This window comes from Salmo salar, chromosome ssa14 (assembly GCF_905237065.1).
Source record: "Salmo salar chromosome ssa14, Ssal_v3.1, whole genome shotgun sequence".
In the NCBI taxonomy this organism is placed as follows: domain Eukaryota; kingdom Metazoa; phylum Chordata; class Actinopteri; order Salmoniformes; family Salmonidae; genus Salmo; species Salmo salar.
The window spans coordinates 74,639,505-74,659,706 of record NC_059455.1 but is presented as its reverse complement, the minus strand read 5'-3'; the positions used below and the strand labels follow the sequence as shown (position 1 = coordinate 74,659,706).

The following is a 20,202-nucleotide window of genomic DNA, read 5'->3' as shown; positions in this document are numbered from 1 at the left end:
GCTATTTGGATTATTTACTTGGGTGATCAACAATTATTTACTTGCGGTTGCTAGCAGCAATGAAATCGTCGTTCATATAGCTAGCTACCCTAGTGAGTGAAATACTTCCAGTGAAGGTTGTAGCAGAGAGGACATGGCTGGGTCTCAAGGATTCACAACATTATGCGAAAATTCGAATGAAGTCTTTCTAGACGTCGCGAAATTGTTGATCACCTATGCCGACAACATTCTTAGGTAATAATGTCTGTGTACTTCAATGTGAACGGAAAATATTGCCTAGCTAACTTTGCTAGTTAGCTTATAATGCTAGCTTCCTTACTAACTAGTTTAGCTTCTTTAGCTCATAGCTAGACATTATGCAGTGTCATCTTGTTGAAAAGAAAATGGAAATATGAGGCGACAACAAGCTACTGAAACGGGCAAAGCTGTCAGCCGCTTAAGTCGCGAGCGCTTTTTACATTGTAACGGCATTTATTTTGGGTAGCTGCAAAATGCAGAAATTGCTCCTCCATTTCCTTGTTGCTAAAATTAAAATTGTTCGCCTAATTTCAGTTTGACAAAACAATGTATAGTGTAGATAATCATTGTACCATCTCTAAACCGCAGTGAAATATATTTGCAATAACCAAAAATATTGTATTTTCTGCTTTATTTAAGCTAGTGTACAAAACCGAAAGTAAAATACTGACCACACCGCTCCCATCGCGTGCGCAAGCGTTGCAAAATAAATGAGCGTCTGCGTTGCCAAGCGCTAAAATAGAAGTCAGTTCTATTTGTGACACTTTGTGCAAGTCCTGCCTCCCATTTCCTTATTGGTTATACCCACTTGGGTGATTGAAAGATGAACTGAGGTCGGTCGTTGTGGTAATACTATGAAAGCTAGATGCCAATCGCCATATAAAGTCCAAAGAAGAAAAAGCCTGCAAAGAGGAGAAATGAGCATGTTGGCCGTTTTGTGTGGATTAATTGTTTAGGGTAGAGGACCTTGTGCATTTCAGGTAAAATAACAACTCAGCATTTATATCCCAGGACAAATTAGCTAGCAACAGCAAGCTAGCAAAATAGGACAAATTAGCGATCACGACACGCAGGTTGAAATATCAAAAACTCTGAACCAATTATAGTAATTTGGGGACAAGTCAAAAGCATTAAACATTTATGGCAATTTAGCTAGCTTGCAGTTGCTAGCTTATTTGTCCTATTTAGCTAGCTTGCTGTTACTAGCTAATTTGTCCTGGGATATAAATGTTTAGTTTTACCTGAAATGCACAAGGTCCTCTACTCTGACAATTAATCCACACATAAAACGGTCAACCGAATCGTTTGTAGTTATCTCTCCACCTTCCAGGCTTTTTCTTATTTGGACTTTATATGGCGTTAGATGCCAAACTTTCATAGTATTACCACGATGACCAACCAACCTCAGTTTGTCTTTCAGTCACCCACGTGGGTATACCCACGTGCCATCTCCTCATTGGTTATCTTCTTCTATAAACCAATGAGGTGATGGGAGAGGCAGGACTTCGTCACAAATAGAACTGACTTCTATTTTAGCGCTTGGCAACGCAGACGCTTGTTGGCGCGCGCGAGCAGTGTGGGTGCAATGATTGAATAACATGTATGTGTACTTTTATTTTTGCGACGCGAGCGGTGTGTGTGAGATACAATTTACAGCCCTAACCTCTAGCACTGAGCGGCAGTGCCTTAGACCGCTGCGCCACTCGGGAGCCCATGGTAACATCCCTGAGCAGTTTCATTCCTGTCCTGCAGCTCAGTTCAGAAGGACAACTATCTTTTCTGTGTCTGGGTGGTTGAATACATAAACAAAAGCATAATTATTATCTTGACCATGCTTAGAGATATTCAATGTCTGATTTGTTTTTCAAAAACTTTTACCCCTTTTTCTCCCTGGGATTTCGTGGTATCCAATTGATAGTTAGTCTTGTCTCATCGCTGCAACTCCCGTACGAACTCGGGAGAGGCGAAGGTCGAGAGCCATGTGTCCTCCGAAACACGACCCAACCAAGCCGCACTGCTTCTTGACACAATGCCTGCTTAACCCGGAAGCCAGCCACACCAACATGTCGGCGGAATCGCCGTACACCTGTTGACGTGCATGCGCCCGGCCGGCCACAGGAGTCGCTAGAGCGCGGTGGGACAAGGACGTCCTTGCCGGCCAAACCCTCCCCTCACCCGGATGACACTGGGCCAATTGTGTGCCGCCCCATGGGTCTCCCGGTCGCGGCCAGCTACGACAGAGACTGAACTCAAACCAGGATCTCTAGCGGCACAGCTAGCAACTGCGATGTAGTGCCTTAGACCACTGCGGCGCTCAGGAGGCCCTGATTTGTTATTATTACCCATCTACCAATCACTGCCCTTCTTTATGAGGCTTTCGAAAAGCTCCCTGGTCTTTGTAGTTAAATTCAATACTTGACTGAGGGACCTGACAGATGTATGTATGGGGGACAGAGGAAGGGTTAGTCATTCAAAAATGTCAACCTGTATAATTTCACACTGACATAGTCCATATGATTTGTTCAGCCAAATTGTATTCCTGGGCCAATTTAGGCTTGCCTAAACAAAAGGGCTGAATACTTATGCAACAAATACAAAATTCATCATTTTAAATCATCTTAAATTGTTTTTATTCTACTGACAAGAGTATTTTGTGTGGATTGACAAATTACAGTTAAATCTATTTTAATCCCACTTTGCATCACAAAAAGTTAAGAAATCCACGGGGTCTGAATACTTTTGCAAGGCACTGTGCATCCAATACATTTTCACTAGCTAAGATATTTGTGAATGTCCTTGCAGGAATCCCAATGAAGGCAAATACAGGTCTATTCGAATAGGGAACCCTACATTTTCCTCCAAACTCCTTCCTATCAGAGGGGCAGTGGAGTGCCTCTTTGAGATGGGCTTTGAGGAGGTAGGCTACTGTTGTCATCCTTATTCTAAAAACACACTGATTGAATGTCATTGAAATGTCAGGAAAGATGTATGCATGACTGCCTTTGAAAAGTTCTACATAAGTAAACATGCCAGAAGCCTAGATGATTGTCTTTTGGGATGAATTTTTATCTGGATGTCTCCATTTCTCCTCAGGCTGAAACTCACCTGGTGTTCCCCAAGTCTGCCTCTGTGGACCAGCTGAGGAGAATGCGGGAGTCCATCGCTGCAGAACGGGATCAGAGACTGGGTGTTGGGCATCCCCAACAGTCTCCTGTGACAGCAAGTGTCACAGCCCTAACCTCAGCTCCAGCATCGGCAGCAGCCCAGGGTCCACCTGTTACTGCCAGCCTGCCAGTTAGACAAACCCCTACACAAGCACCCTCCTTAGTAAAGCTTCAGTCTTGTGTGATAAATTCTCCCTGATACACATTTGTATTTTTTTATTTGTATTTTATTAGGATCCACATTAGCTGTTGCAAAAGCAGTAGCTCCTCTTCCTGGGGTCCACATAAAACATGAAACATAATACAGAAGGACATAATACAGAACATCATTAGACAAGAACAGCGCAAGGACAGAACTACATATATTTTCTTACTTTTCTTTGTCAGTAAACAATTGCATCCCTTCAATTGAACTCTCATCTCTCTCACCCCCCTCTCCCTTTTAATCTATCTCCCTCCCTCTGTTTCTGTTCATCAGGAAAGCAGTATGATCTTCCTGACCACCCTCCAGTCTAACTTCCAGCATGTGATGGAGTATGAGAACTCAGAGCTACAGCAGAAAGCTTTAGGTGTTATACCACACCAGCAGCTGACCACCACAGCCAAGGAGAAACTACAGCAGGCCAAGCAGGCCGATCCAGGTAACACCAACCCCATAGTTCAGAGTTCCTATTCAGGTTTAACCTCGTTCCAAGTCTCAATTGCTATTGTCGGTTGGCAGATGAGATGAATTCTGGCTAAACCAGTTCTACTGTGCTTTATAAACACTGGGTGGATTGCAACAAATATGTTGAACTTCACATGGTGCACCGTGTTGGTACAGTTTTTCTTAAAATGATACTGAGTGCTAAAAGAAGCTTGATTGCAATGAAAAACTCACAACAATAAACCAGTGATTTGGCTGATCTTCAGGGGTGCAAACTAGTCACCTTTTGGTGAAATTTGCCGTTTTGAACCCAAAATAGGTGACCTACATGATTCGTGTAGCTCCAATGAGAAGTTTGGGGGTGGGAGGGCTCTGGCTGACTACTGGCTGTATGTGAACAAGTGATACGCGTTTGGACCAATACTGGCTGTATGTGAACGAGTGATACGCGTTTGGAGCAATACTGGCTCTATGTGAACGAGTGATACGCGTTTGGACCAATACTGGCTCTATGTGAACGAGTGATACGCGTTTGGACCAATACTGGCTGTATGTGAACGAGTGATACGCGTTTGGACCAATACTGGCTGTATGTGAACGAGTGATACGCGTTTGAACCAATACTGGCTGTATGTGAACGAGTGATACGCGTTTGGACCAATACTGGCTGTATGTGAACGAGTGATACGCGGTTGGACCAATACTGGCTGTATGTGAACGAGTGATACGCGTTTGAACCAATACTGGCTGTATGTGAACGAGTGATACGCGGTTGGACCAATACTGGCTGTATGTGAACGAGTGATACGCGTTTGGACCAATACTGGCTGTATGTGAACGAGTGATACGCGTTTGGACCAATACTGGCTGTATGTGAACAAGTGATACGCGTTTGGACCAATACTGGCTGTATGTGAACAAGTGATACGCGTTTGGACCAATACTGGCTGTATGTGAACAAGTGATACGGCGTTTGGACCAATACTGGCTGTATGTGAACAAGTGATACGCGTTTGGACCAATACTGGCTGTATGTGAACAAGTGATACGCGTTTGGACCAATACTGGCTGTATGTGAACAAGTGATACGCGTTTGGACCAATACTGGCTGTATGTGAACAAGTGATACGCGTTTGAACCAATACTGGCTGTATGTGAACAAGTGATACGCGTTTGGACCAATACTGGCTGTATGTGAACAAGTGATACGCGTTTGGACCAATACTGGCTGTATCCAAGGCTTAGCCAATCGTTCACGTAACAGAATGCAGCACGTGAGAGAAGAGGCAACCAATTTGCTAGTTACAACAGAAACAGTGCACGCTCTGGAAAGACATCAGAGAGTGGAAAGGCAGTTTGCCAGTTAACTTACAGCAGCGTGTCCCCTGAATGATAATGAAGAGACTGAGGTGAGAAGCCTGACCGAAGAGACTGAGGTGAGAAGGTGATGAAGCGTACTTCATGAGCTGTAACAGAAAAACAACTGGCATTTGGAAAGTTTGAGGTGAGGGAGAAAGTGTGGTGGAAGTATTGTTAGCTAACAAGTATTGTTAGCATTAAGTATCTTACTAGCTGGATCAAATTCTCCGTTAGCTAGCCAGAGAAATGTTGAGCAACATTAGCCAACTTAACTGATCAAATAATTGAGTTTACGGTGTGAAAAATTTAGCTGACTTTACAACATCAGATGAGCTAATGTTAGTAACCTAACCAATTCGTTGTAGTATTAACTGGTAACGTTATACGAGTTCTTGTCGTTCCTCAAGTTATAACACTTTAGTTCCTTACTGGATCCTGATAATCTGTGTGAAATGTTATCTAGCTAATGAACTAGCTACTATCTGTGAACAAATGTTTTCCCTCTACGGTATGTGGTTAATTTTCAGAATGAGAGAATTGGGTGAAAATGAGGCGTTGCTTGTTAAACTAGTGGATACAGGGATCAAGTGTAGCTGGGCCTGGCTTAAGCTGGATAGAGGTGAAAGGAACACCACACACTTTCCCTCGTGAACACTTTTTCAATACAGTGGATAAAAGGGTATGCCAGGTGTACACTCTGCCTGAAAGAGATCAATTATGCCAACAAAGGGTATCATGCTCTGCTGGCACATTGTAGAACAGATGTCCACAGGCAGAAAGTGTACAATGTAATAATGTGCACTGTAGCCCAAATATATTGCTTTTGTTGTGTTGAACTTGACAGTAACACGTGTGAGTGAGGGGGGATTAGACTTTCTTTTTTCTTTACTCAGTGAATGTTATTTTTGCACACATGTAGCCTTGTGCGCTTGATAGATGTCTACTATAGTGGCCACTATAATAGAGCAAAAATAGAATGCCTCTGTGTTTCGTTCTACTTTAATTAAGATGTTTTTTCCCCAAGTGCAATATTTAGACGCGTGTGGTCACACGCATTCTAATATAAAGGCTCTCATGGCTAACTAATTTGCAGTAAAGTCCAGGCAACAAATAACATTGGATTGCTTTCTTTACATTTTTTAGCTGCGAGTTAGGTTCACATTAACCACTTTTTATTTTACACACAGACTGATCATGTAGATCATATTCTTTGTTGTTTAATTAGTTAAAACCTGCATTTCCCCCTAGCAGGGATTTTTTGTTGTTGCATGTTTCAGTGTAAAAAGAAAAAAAGGTGTCACCTTTTTGGGCCCTCAGCAGTTTGCATCCCTGGATCTTACATTGATGCAGCTGTCCTGCATCAATGTAACTTTCATTGTGTGGGTTCTCTATTCCCTCCCCCAATGAAATAACGACTTCTCAGGAGGATCGGAAGTCGTAAGGCTGAATGTAAAATACTTATTATAAGAAAACAAGACCCTATACTTCATTCTAACGTTTTATCTTAAATGGCAAAATAATATGTGTACCATTTGAAATAATTTTAATTAGCTTTTAAAAAAATCTAGACTATATAACTCATGATTTAGTTACATATATTAAAAATATTGACAGTGCAGATATTTCGCTCCGGTCTTGATAAGAAATGACTATACTTTTTTAAAGACAAATTGTACTTAATGGATCACATTAAATTGGAAGTGAAAATTGAGGCAGTACCAACATGAGTTTTCCATTCATACAACATGTAGGGTAAATTACCACAGAAGATTTACTGTGGTAAATGAGGAAATACTTTATTTCAGCTGTACGGAATGATTGTCAAATGGATAAAAAAAAATGAACAGACTAAGGGACATTTTAATGATAATACCCACCAGGGTGCAAAGAAATAGAATGAATAGAACGGACAAATCATTGACTTCAATGGGCTGTTCTAGTCATTCTAATTCTATGGATTTTCTACTATCCGATAGGCAAAATCCAGATAAATAACTTTTGGAAAAACTGGGCCCAAAGGGCGAAATAGTCTTACATTTTTTGGGCCGCAATCAGGACTAAAAGATAACCTCTACGTCCGCTTTAGGGAGCGGTAAATCAGTGGCCAATGATAGTTGCAATTGAGATCAGCCGTGCGGGTAATTTTAGCACTTATATTTGGTTTAACGAGACATTACCTTGTTTTAGTAAGCTGACCAATATTAGCTGCAATAGGCATAATAATAATTTAAACGACAACAAGAACACTGTTGCTACCTCACTGGACACAGAAGGTGCATGAATAAAGGAGCAAACTCTTCAGAGCTTGTAATCAAACAGTTGATGTTTATTGTATTTCTGGATGTCCATGAACTTTAAAGACATTTGTCCTTGCTTTGACCTTATTCCTGTCTCTCTCCGGTCTTCAGATTGCAACCTGAGTGAAGAGGACCTACTGGTGCTGGAGCTGCTCCGCTGGTTTAAAGGGGAGTTCTTCTCCTGGGTGGACTGCCTGCCGTGCAACCACTGTGGGGGTCCAACCCAGTCCTCAGGCCCACTGGCCCCTTCTACAGAGGACCTTCGCTGGGGAGCCCAGAGGGTAGAGAACCATCACTGTCAGGCCTGTAACCACTCTACCAGGTTCCCCAGGTGGGTTCAGTGAGTCAGTGTTTTCTCTATCATTATATATCCCACCTGTTTCAAAGATGTAGGACCACGTTCCAGCTCGTGGCCAGTTGGTAGGAGCGTGGCGCTAACAATGCCAAGGTCGTGGGTTCAATTCCTGCAGGGATTATAATTAAAAATGTATGCACTCACTACTGTATGTCACATTGGATAAAAACATCTGCTAAGGTACATATTAAGACATCACTCTCCTCTGTGTTCAGGTACAACAACCCTGAGAAGCTGCTGGAAACCAGGAGAGGGCGCTGTGGGGAGTGGGCCAACTGTTTCACCCTGTGCTGCAGAGCCCTGGACCTGGAGGCCAGGTATATCTGGGACAGCACAGGTACTGTAACACACTATTCATTCATGTTAAAGCACAGAAGCTGTTACTGGAGGCTCTACTAATTAAGACTGGTTCAGGAGGGGGTCTCTCGACATGTTGCTGTTCTGTGTGACTGCTTTCCCATTCTCTGCTATTATCACTGGAGGGTTTATTGACTACATGGAGCAATTGGCTCCGTGGCTGTTTATCCTATTCTTAACTATTTCTAACTGTGCATCTCTGCAAATACTGTATGGCAGATATGTCGTTAATATGTTCTCCTGTTCCTTGTCCTGTCCCAGACCACGTGTGGACAGAGGTGTACTCTGCCTCTCAGCACCGCTGGCTGCACTGTGACTCCTGTGAGAACGCCTGTGACAAACCTTTGCTCTATGAGATTGGCTGGGGGAAGAAACTAGACTACGTTCTGGCTTTCTCCAAGGACCAGGTGAGGAACACACTCGCTCTCACACAGAATGTACACTTTGAAGGTGCCAGAGAGAGTAGTTGGTGTTTCCCACTAAAAATGCCTTGTTCAAACACAACGCAATAGTGAGCATTCACTTAGGCCCAATCTGTTGAAGTATGAAGAGATGCTTGACCTAATCTCTTCACCATGCTTAGCTTAATTACACACACTTCAGAAACAAATGAGTCAATAAGTCTCTAGCTGTGGCTTGTAGAGTTGTCAGGATGTTAGGAGTGTGTTGTGTTGCAGGTGGTGGATGTGACCTGGAGGTATTCCTGTAAGCACCCAGAGGTCCTATCCAGACGGAACAAGGTCCAGGAGCCCTGGCTGCTATACACCATCAACGGGCTCAATGCTGTGGTAGGTTATCCTCAGACCTCCACCACTTTTTAACCTCATATTCATCACCAAACCCGTGTCTACATATGTGTAAACGGGTATAGTGCTTCACGTGTTATGAGCATATATGTTATGCAATTTGTGTAGAGGGACCTCTCATCTGGTGAGGTAGATTGTAAACATACAAGCAACTGTATTCTAAAGGGGGCTTATTAAATGTACTTTTTAAACTAGATTTTTTTTTTTGGCTTAATGGCCCTGAATTTGCCAGTCAGCTCAAGAGATTCTGCAGCCCCTCATCCATGTTGTTCAGGGTTTTTCTATAGAGGCACCAGTCACTTTACCCAGAGCCTGGTAACATTCCTGTGTGTTCATCTGTAGATGGTAGAGCTCAGTCACCCATCACTTTTCTGTATTCATGTCCAGAGGCAGCAGTCCCTGAGCTCTGAGAGGAAGAAGGAGCTGTTAGAGAGACTCCTAGTGGAGCTGGTGGAGTTTATATCTCCTAAGACACCCAAACAGGGCGAGCTGGGGGGACGTAACTCTGGCTCCCTGGCCTGGAGGGATGCCCGCGGCGAAACAGGACCAGGGACTACCCCATCGGTGAGTTATACAGCTGTGTTAGAGTCAAATAACTTGTTACTTCCTTGTATCTTTGTGGACCCACTGGGACCACCGATACGAAAACGTATGCATGACTGTAGTCGCTTTGGATAAGTGTCTGCTAAATGGCGTTGTTATTATTATTAATAACTGTAATGGTCCTTTGAGTCAGATAGGAACAATTGTCTTGTAACTTGGGGACCAATGGGGGAAATGTTTTTAAATGAATGTATTTGTTTCTCTCTACCAGGCTGCTGCAGCAGAGTTTGTGTTTGTTCCGACTGAGAAGGAGAAAAGTGGGAGATTATTCCATCTGCGGTACAATTCCACCAAGGATCACTACTGCAGGGTGTCCAATGACAGTGAGGACATCCAGGGCTGGGACAAGACTGTGTGGAGGAAAGAGTCTGTCTTCAGGAAGCTGGAAAGTGACTGGCAGATGGTTCGTTTTTATCCATGATATCATAAACGTCAAGATGCAATGCTCTTATTGATTCAATCTAGTTCTTATATTGACACATCAATGGGATACTTTGTTGCTTTTCTGTCTTTTTAATATTGGTCAGTCTTTCATCGTTAATTCAAGGGCATTACTTTTTTGCAGAACCAATAATAAAGAAGTTGCCTTTATCAGTATATCCTAACTTTGGATATGTTGCTTCTATAAGATGTGTGTATTGCAACTGTAAATGTTGGCATATTTATGCTGTCTTTTTCCTGTGGGCAAATGCGCTCTGTCCTGTCAGGTATATCTAGCTCGTACAGAGGGCTCATCGTCAGGGAAGATCAGTTGGAAGTTGGACTGTGCTCCTGTAAGGATGAAGATTAAGACCGTCTCAGTCAGAGCATGCAGCCAGACCTTTCACTCTGGGACCGTCCGCTGGGGTCTGCAGTCTGGACAGAACACCACAGAGTTCTCAGGAGGTTGATGGATGATTGATACATTTGTCTGGTTTATGTGACCCATCCCTTTTACGATTAAGTTGGAAGCCTTTTTTCAAATTGACTTGAAGTGCTAATTGTATACTTAGTGATTTGTAAATGTAAAACGGATAAATTATGATTTGATAATCAGGTATGACGGTGAACGCACATTGCTTGTGCACTTAAATGATATATTTTTCTTCTTTATCCTGCATAACAATGGATAAATGTTTTGTCACGTTTTTGAACACCCAGACGGGGAGATGCATTTGCTTCCGGGTCTTTCTGGATCCTCTGAGTTGGTCGTGGAGGCGGAGCTAGCCGGAGGAGAGGGCGAGTCGTCATGGCAACACTCCCAGCTGTTCCGGCGAAGTTTGAATGAGCCGGAGGAATCCTCGTTGGAAATCCTCGTCGAGATGGAGGATGCTTGATGATGGAGATACTGTGCATTCGATGGCGATCACTCTGAGCAAGGCGCTGCTACGTTAATCTTCATCACATAATGAGTAGTTATTTTGGGATGCAACATGATGTATAGATCAGTGATTCTGCTCAGTGCCTTGCTCAAGATCAGGGGAGTCAAACTCATTCCATGGAGGGCTGAGAGTCTGCTTTTTTTTCTTCTTTCAATTAAGACTTAGACAACCAGGTGAGGGGAGTTCCTTACTAATTAGTGACCTTAATTCATCAATCAAGTACAAGGGAGGCGAGAACCCACAGACATACTGCCCTCTGTGGAATGAGATCGACACATTCTCAATATGATCACCTTGAATACACCGACTCTGTACATAGTCATGTGTAGTATATTCATATGCGTCTTGGCGCTTATGAGACAAACGAAGGGTTAGTAGTTTGGTGATGATGATGGTTGTGGGTACAGGATGGATGGTCGGTCAAGTAGTCCTTTGGGATCTGTGTGTCTTGAATGAATAATCTTATATTGATTACAGATCTTGTAATGATGCTGGTTGGATATTTACTGCCAGGAATGTAGCAAGACCCAGACCCAGCTTCTGTATGACACAAAAGCCTCTTATCTAGACTCTATGCCCAATGAGGAGTAACTTAATCCTCTTGGACCCCTTGGGAGCATATGGTGTCCAACATGGCTTTCCACCTCAAAGGGGACTATGGAGCAATATGGCCTGGCTGCAACCTCCTGCCATAACAAGGTTCTGGCTCCTGGACATAGGAATATGACCTGTGAGCCTAAAGTCCATCTGATATGGATTTTCTACTTGTCTTTTGAAGAAAGCAATATAATATCTCTGTAATTGTTGTATGTAATGTTGAATGGACCCCAGAAAGCAATGTAATTATTGATAGGTTTTTATGTCTATCCACTTATGGTTATGGATACACAGGTATTCTATATTTTATTTGTGGTGAATGCATGATGAAGACCATTGTTAAAATATTTTAACTACAACTACCTTGCAGAAATCCAGATGATATGAAAGAAGTTAATGTGTCCTTGTTCAAATATGTAAATTGTGCAATCGGTATAATAAAGAAGACATTTTTTTTGATTGACTGGTTTCATGCATCCTAAGTAAGAAAAAGTAGTGCGGTCGGTGTTTCTACTACCACCTACTGGTTAGAAATGGCAGGTACATCGTGGGGCCTGAATATATTTTTTCCATTGGCTGAAGTACCGGCGCCTCGAAAAGCAAGTGCCGGATTGGTGGGTTCCGCTGTGGGGGATTGTTGCTTTGCGGATGGTGGAACCTGACGGAGGCAGGCGGCGGTGTTATTATTTGTGAATGAACATTTTGGTATTGATTTACAGCCGTATTTTAAAGTAGTTTTATTTATACAGTATTTGAATTTATTTTGTACTACATTACATTTTGTGGATCTATTTAACGTCTGGATTTTGTACAGTAATTTATACACATCGGCAAGTCGCACGCAAGCGTTGACGATTTCAGGCCTAGTTTTAACCACCGCTCGTCGATTTTAACAATAGCCGCGATACAGTCCCCCATCTTGAACTATTTTGACAGACATTTTATACTTGTTCTGACACAGAAAATAACCCAATGGGGTCCGTTAACTGAAAGCATTCCTGAGTTTATGGACTATATTGTATGCCGGACTTTTCAGTATTTTATCTGCTTAGTAGCGTCACTCAAATTTAGGGAAACAAAAGGAAGATGTCCAACGGCGCAGCAGGAAGTGGGGGTCTGACTTGGGTGGTAAGTTACTATTTTGTTATGTTGCATTACTGGACATGTTTGCTTTATCGCTTCAGCTAGCGTTGATCATGTTGCCGGGATGCACGAGAGAAATTCCCCAATTTGTCAGGAGCTGGATATTTGTAAAATGGCCAGTGATAACTAGCCAGCAGCTAATACATTCCTTTAAACTATCATGCGCCTATTCAAGATGGGCCATGATTTTGGGATATTCATTTAGCTACGATTGCCCGGCACATACAATCACAGATTGGTCCACCAACGTCAGATACATTGTTTTCTTTTATCATGTCATTCGGCAACATTGCTTTTCAGTGAGTGAGCCACTTGGCCAATGACAATGCCCCAAGAAGTTCTTTGTTGCAATACACGTCTAGTGTGATTGATAGTCAGTTTGCATATTTTACATGCACGCCGTTTGAATATAGAACCTTGACTGTGTCTCAAATACTGTATTTCGTAGGTAGCCTAATCTCTCTCTATATATAAAAGAATTATACGACATATTCCTTAAATGTATTTGCACCACATTTGGTCAGCTAACGTTAGCTTTAGCAGCGGCCAGCCCGTAGATACGGCAGCACAATTTGGGACCTGTGTAAAGCTAGCCACAAGGATTAGCCACAATAGTGGAATTTGCGGTTTTCCTTCTAAATAAAAGTCCCCCATTTGAAAGTGATTCAAACGGATACAAATAGTGGAATCGTGACATATTTGCACTAGATAATGCTAAACAAAAGACACTTGGTTAATTTGTCAAATCTGTTGAAATCGAACTGTGGATGTATTAAACCTTAGTGCATACAAGTATGCCCCCAATGCAATTCTGTAGAGCCTAACCTATGGATTTTGCACCCATGAAATGGGGTATCGGCCTTCTCAGTGACACTCACAGAACACAACTGTGTAGAGTTTACACAAATATTAGGTCTCTGGTAATTTAAAATGTATTTTTGCATATCGGGTAGGGTGGGAAAGCCACGGATCCATTTCGGAACAGGTATAACTTTTGGACCCTTGAAGACCTCTAGCTTAAAGCAATGAGTGATGTATTTGAAGGGCAGCGGTGCATTTTGAACCCACAACCTCTGTTTTTCAATTGGTTCTTCAGAACAGCACTGGTCCATTTAATTGAACGTTGTATTACGTTTTTTGGACCTGAGTGCAGCCCTGTTTTCTATTTTTTTTTTTTTTTATGAAATTAAAATGGTGACATCATTTTAAAATAAATGCCGCACCAAAATGAGCGTAACAACATATTGGGCCATATTATCAGGCTGGTCTGTTATTTAGCAATAAGAAAGTATCACCTGTAGCCCAACTGATACAGTATAGTTGCTATAAATAAATAGATGGGGTTGCCCATCTGTATTTGTGCTAATCATTAGCTAGATTTGTATTTTTTTTTATTTAACCTGGCAAGTCAGTTAAGAACAAATTCTTAATTACAATGACGGCCTAGGAACAGTGGGCAGAACGACAGATTTTTACCTTGTCAGCTCGGGGTTTCAATCTAGCAACCTTACGGTTACTGGCCTTAATGCTCTAACCACTAGGCAACCTGCCGATCAGTGCTTCCCAAACTTTTTCAGTCATGGCCCCTTCATCATAGGGGAAGTAAGGAGGATAGGTTGCTGCTGGTCAGAGTCTGAGACAGGCATGCTGCCTCTGAGTGGGGACTGGGAGAGAAACAGGCGAGCTTGAGCCTACTGCCTGAGGTTCAGAGAAACAGCCCTTCTGTAATTATGTGGTTTACTGGAACCCAGTTTAAAAGTTTATAATACTACCAAAGTTGACTTAACTCACAAAATTGAGCCCAATTTAACCGTGACCAATAATCACTTGTTTTTCACGCCATCACTTTGCAATAGAAACCTTCTCCATTTAAAAAATATTTTCTAATTAATTCTTATTTATGCTTATGAATTTACCATGTTAAATATGATTGTACTTCTTCATTTATTACAAGTTAGCTCAGAGAATTAAGTGTTTTAAGAGAGTGGAGAGAAAGAGGTGTTATTGGGCAACTTCTTTCCCTTCACAAAAGAACAGCCTCTGAGGACCGGACAAAACCAAGCATAATTGGTGGGATTCAATCATAAAATGAAGAATAGAGTAGTACTGTGTAGTTTAAAGCCACAGAAGGCCAGTAGCTAAGGTGGGAAAATAATTTTCGAATTCATCAAGATCATCATGGTACAAAAGTTTAGGTTTTTCTTTATTTTACTATTTTTCTAAATTGTAGAATAATAGTGAAGACATCAGAACTATGAAATAACATATGGAATCATGTAATAACCAAAAAAGTGTTAAACAAATCAAAATATATTTGAGATTCTTCAAATAGTCACCCTTTGCCTTGATGACAGCTTTGCACACTCTTGGCATTCACTCAACCAGCTTCACCTGGAATGCTTTTCCAACAGTCTTGAAGGAATTTCCACATATGCTGAGCACTTGTTGGCTGCTTTTCCTTCGCTCTGCACTCCGACTCATCCCAAACCATCTTAATTTGGTTGAGGTTGGGGGATTGTGGAGTCCAGGTCATCTGATGCAGCACTCCATCACTCTCCTTCTTGGTCAAATAGCCCTTACACAGCCTGGAGGTGTGATGGGTCATTGTCCTGTTGAAAAACAAATGATAGTCCCAAACCAGATGGGATGGTGTATCGCTGCAGAATGCTGTGTTAGCCATGCTGGTTAAGTGTGCCTTGAATTCTAAATAAATCACAGTGTCACCAGCAAAGCACCCCCACACCATAACACCTCCTCCTCCATGCTTCATGGTGGGAAATACACATGTGGAGATCCTCCGTTCACCTACTCTGCGTCTCACAAAGACACGATGGCTGGAACCAAAAATGTCCAATTTGGACTCCACACCAAAGGACAGATTTCCACCAGTCTAATGTCCATTGCTTGTGTTTCTTGTCCCAAACAAGTCTCTTCTTTTTATTGTTGTCCTTTAGTAGTGGTTTCTTTGCAGCAATTCAACCATGAAGGCCTTCTTCACGCACTCTCCTCGGAGCAGTTAATGTTGAGATTAGAGGTCGGCCGATTAATTAGGGCCGATTTTCAAGTTTTCATGACAATCGGTAATCTGCATTTTTGGACGCCGATTACATTGCATTCCACGGGGAAACTGCGTTGCAGGCTGACCAACTGTTATGCAAGTGCAGCAGGACGACAAGGTAAGTTGCTAGCTAGCATTAAACTTATCTTATAAAAACAATCTTCACAATCACTAGTAAACCTAGTAATATCATCAACCATGTGTGGTTAACTAGCTTGTCCTGCGTTGCATATAATCAATGCGGTGCCTGTTAATTTATCATTGAATCACAGCCTACTTTGCCAAACGAGGGATGATTTAACAAAAGCGCATTTGCAAAAAAAGCACAATCGTTGCGCGAATGTACCTAATCATAAACATCAATGCCTTTCTTGAAATCAATACACAGAAGTATATTTTTTTTAAACCTGCATATTTAGTTAAAAGAAATTCATGTTAGCAGGCAATACTAACTAGGGAAATTGTGTCACTTCTCTTGCGTTCATTGCACGCAGAGTCAGGGTATATGCAACAGTTTGGGCCACCTGGCTCGTTGTGAACTAATTTGCAAGAGTTTTACATAATTATGACATAACATTGAAGGTTGTGCAATGTAACAGCAATATTTAGACTTAAGGTCGCCGCCCGTTTCATAAAATACGGGGCGGTTCCGTATTTCACTGAAAGAATAAACGGTTTGTTTTCAAAAGGATAGTTTCCGGATTTGATCATATTAAATGACCAACGGCTCGTATTTCTGTGTTCATTATATTATAATTAAGTCTATGATTTGATAGAGCAGTCTGACTGAGCGCTGGTATTCATTCAAACTTTACTGCGTTTGCCAGCAGCTCTTAGCAATGCTTGCTTCACAGCGCTGTTTATGACTTCAAGCCTATCAACTCCCGAGATTAGGCTGGCAATACTAAAGTGCCTATTAGAACATCCAATAGTTAAAGGTATACGGAATACAAATGGTATAGAGAGAAATAGTCGACACGTCATAATTCCTGTAATAACTACAACCGAAAACTTATTAACTGGGAATATTAAAGAACTGGGAATATTGAACCACCAGCTTTCATATGTTCTCATGTTCTGAGCAAGGAACTTAAACGTTAGCTTTTTTACATGGCATATGTTGCACTTTTACTTTCTTCTCCAACACTGTTTTTGCATTATTTAAACCAAATTGAGCATGTTTCATTATTTATTTCAGAAAAAATAGATTTTATTTATGTATTATAATAAGTGTTAATTGTTCATTCAGTATTGTTGTAATTGTCATTATTACAAATATATAAATCATCCGATTTAATCAGTATTGGATTTTTTTTGTTGCTCCAATAATCGGTGTTAAAATTATTATCGGTCAACCTCTAGTTGAGATGTGTCTGTTACTTGAACTGTGAAGCATTTATTTGGGCTGCAATTTCTGAGGCTGGTAACTCTAATGAACTTATCCTCTGCAGCAGAGGTAACTCTGGGTCTTCCATTCCTGTGGCGGTCCTCATGAGAGCCAGTTTCATCAAAGCGATTGTTTTTTACAACTGCTCTTGAAGAAACGTTCAAAGTTCTTGAAATGTTCCGCATTGACTGACCTTCATGTCTTAAAGTAATGATGGACTGTCGTTTCTCTTTGCTTATTTGAGCTGTTATTGCCATAATACGGACTTGGTTTTTAACCGATTAGGGCTATCTTCTGTATACCCCCCTACCTTCTCACAACACAACTGATTGGCTCAAACGCATTAAGAAGGAAGGAAATGGCACAAGTTAGCTTTAAGAAGGCACACCTGTTAATTGAAATGCATTCTGGGTGACTACCTCGTGAAACTGGTTGAGAGAATGCCAAGAGTGTGCAAAGCTGTCAAAGGCAAAGGGTGGCTATTTGAAGAATCTCAAATATAAAACATATTTTGATTTTCTTAATAACACTTATGGTTACTTCATGATTCCATATGTGTTTTTTTGTAGTTTTGATGTCTTCACTATTATTTTACAATGTAGAAAATAGTAAAAATAAAGAAAAAACCTTGAATGAGTAGGTGTGTCCAAACTTTTGACCGGTAACGTATATTACGTTTTTTTGGGGGGGGGTCAAAATTGACCTGTTTCTGATATTGGGGGGGTCATAATAATACATGGGACTTATACAGCGCGTTTCAAGGATCCAAAGTCACTCTTCAATTCTAGAAATCAAAAGGGAAGAACTAAAAAACAAGAGTCAAACCAAAACCTAAGACTAAACAATAACATGAATTAAGAGAGGGGTTGGCTCAAAGAAGGGAAAGAGTGTGATGATGTAGGGTTGGGATTTGGGATACGAACCCGGTTTAGTGTAAGGGGTGGGATTGGAGTTAGGATATGAACCTGGTTAAGGTTTTGGGTTAGGTGCTGCTCAGTATGGGGAAGAGAGGAGTGTCTTTGTAGTGTATTTCTTTGCGTGTGTGTGTGGGGGGGAAGAGGTGCTTAAGGGTAGGCCTTGTCAAAGAGGTGGGACTTTGGGAGGGACTGAAAGATAGTGATGGACTCCGAGTCACGGATGACTAGAGGAAGGGAGTTCCAGAGCCTAGAAGGAACCCTGGAGAAGGCCAAGTTACACACCTGGCTGAGACTAATATTGGTGAAGTGAAATGGAAAAAATTACTTGTTTCAAAAGAATTTAAAACGGAAAGGTGGTGTGTGCGTATGTATTCACCCCCTTTGCTATGAAGCCCCTGAATAAGATCTGGTGCAACCAATTAACTTCAGAAGTCCCATAATTAGTTAGATTGCACACAGGTGGACTTTATTTAAGTGTCACATGATCTCAGCACCTGTTCTGAAAGGCCCCAGAGTCTGCAACACCACTAAGCAAGGGGCACCACAAAGCAAGCAGCACCATGAAGACCAAGGAGCTCTCCAAACAGGTCAGGGACAAAGTTGTGGAGAAGTACAGATCAGGGTTGGGTTATAAAAAAATATCAGAAACTTTGAACATACCACAGAGCACCATGAAATCCATTATTTAAAAAAGTAAAGAATATAGAACCACAACCAACCTGCCAAGAGAGGGCTGCCCACCAAAACTCACGGACCAGGCAAGGAGGGCATTAATCAGAGAGGCAACAAAGAGACCAAAGATAACCCTGAAGGAGCTGCAAAGCTCCACAGTGGAGATTGGAGAATCTGTCCATAGGACCACTTTAAGCTGTACACTCCACAGAGCTGGGCTTTACGGAAGAGTGTCCAGAAAAAAGCCATTGCTTAATGAAAAAAAATAAGCAAACACGTTTGGTGTTCGCCAAAAGGCATGTGGGAGAACATATGGAAGAAGGTACTCTGGTCAGATGAGCTAATGGGCCATAAAGGAAAACATTATGTCTGGCGCAAACCCAACACCTCTCATCACCCCGAGAACAACATCCCCACAGTGAAGCATGGTGGTGGAAGCATCATGCTGTGGGGGATGTTTTTCATCGGCAGGGACTGGGAACTAGCTAACCGCCATCCATCAAGAATTTCTTGAAGGAAACCCGTTTCAGTCTTCCAGAGATTTGGGACTGGGACGGAGGTTCACCTTCCAGCAGGACAATGACCCGAAGCATACTTCTAAAGCAACACTTGAGTGGTTTAAGGGGAAACATTTAAATGTCTTGGAATGGCCTCGTCAAAGACAAGACCTCAATCCAATTGAGAATCTGTAGTATGACTTAAAGATTGCTGTACACCAGCAGAACCCATCCAACTTGCAGGATCTGGAGCAGTTTTGCCTTGAATAATGGGAAAAAAATCCCAGTGGCTAGATGTGCCAAGCTTATAGAGACATACCCCAAGAGACTTGCAGCTCAAGTTTTCAGTTTGCCTTATTTCTTGTTTGTTTCACAATAAAAAATATTTTGCATCTTCAAGGTGCATGTTGTGTAAATCAAATGATACAAACACCCGAAAAAGGTTGTAAGGCAACAAAATATGAAAAATGCCAAGGGGGATGAATACTTTCGCAAGCCACTGTAGCCTCGTTATTTATATTTTACTTGTATCTATTTGCAAATGTTCTTGCTTTTTATCTGCTTTGTTGGGAACGGGCTCGTAAGTAAACATTTCACGCTATAGTCCACACTTGTTTTATTCGGTGCATGTGACAAATAAAATGTGATTTTGATATGTGCAGTGCGTATAAGTATGCCCCCCCCAATGCAATTGTAAAGACTAATTTATCCAAAGAGTTTTTACTTTTGTGTCAAATTAACAAATTATTATATTTTGTATAACAACATTCCGACCTTTTTTAGCATTATCTAGTGCAAATATGGCATGATTCCACTTTGTATCTGTTTGAATCACTTTCAATTGGGGGACTTTTATTTTGAAGGCGAAGTGCACATTCCACTATTGTGGCGAATCCTTATTGTGGCTAGCTTCACACAGGTCAATTTGGGTGCCACTGGCAGCAGATAGACAATGGAGCAGCTGG

The 20,202-nt window shown here is 41.7% G+C and overlaps 2 protein-coding genes across 4 annotated transcripts in view; both read left to right on the top strand.

Annotated features, from left to right (window-relative positions):
• The first annotated feature begins 11 nt into the window (after window positions 1–11).
• Window positions 12–12,022, top strand: ngly1 (N-glycanase 1). Of its 2 annotated transcripts, none has more exons than XM_014142476.2 (12): window positions 12–234; window positions 2,821–2,935; window positions 3,112–3,312; window positions 3,661–3,823; window positions 7,596–7,815; window positions 8,055–8,176; window positions 8,458–8,603; window positions 8,874–8,984; window positions 9,390–9,566; window positions 9,817–10,008; window positions 10,313–10,490; window positions 10,746–12,022. In XM_014142476.2, exons 1-12 carry the CDS (start codon window positions 134–136, stop codon window positions 10,919–10,921), a joined length of 1,902 nt encoding a protein of 633 aa, XP_013997951.1. In that variant the 5' UTR covers window positions 12–133; the 3' UTR covers window positions 10,922–12,022. The 2 variants fall into 2 exon arrangements, with proteins under 2 accessions (XP_013997951.1, XP_013997950.1); XM_014142475.2 differs by having other exon boundaries at window positions 3,112–3,345.
• A 189-nt stretch (window positions 12,023–12,211) lies between these two features.
• Window positions 12,212–20,202, top strand: part of LOC106570304 (DNA topoisomerase 2-beta) — a 48,479-nt gene continuing 40,488 nt past the window's right edge. For both annotated transcript variants that reach the window (XM_014142479.2, XM_014142478.2), the window contains exon 1: window positions 12,212–12,691. In XM_014142479.2, coding sequence (XP_013997954.1) covers window positions 12,650–12,691 — 42 coding nt within the window. In that variant the 5' untranslated portion in view covers window positions 12,212–12,649. The remainder of the gene's footprint in view (window positions 12,692–20,202) is intronic.

Excerpts from the sequence above, each read along its gene's own strand:
- ngly1 (XM_014142475.2), top strand. The coding sequence starts at position 134 with ATGGCTGGGTCTCAAGGATTCACAACATTATGCGAAAATTCGAATGAA. Across the intron at positions 235-2,820 it reads TATGCCGACAACATTCTTAG|GAATCCCAATGAAGGCAAAT; the intron begins GTAATAATGTCT and ends ATGTCCTTGCAG. Across the intron at positions 8,604-8,873 it reads TGGCTTTCTCCAAGGACCAG|GTGGTGGATGTGACCTGGAG; the intron begins GTGAGGAACACA and ends GTTGTGTTGCAG.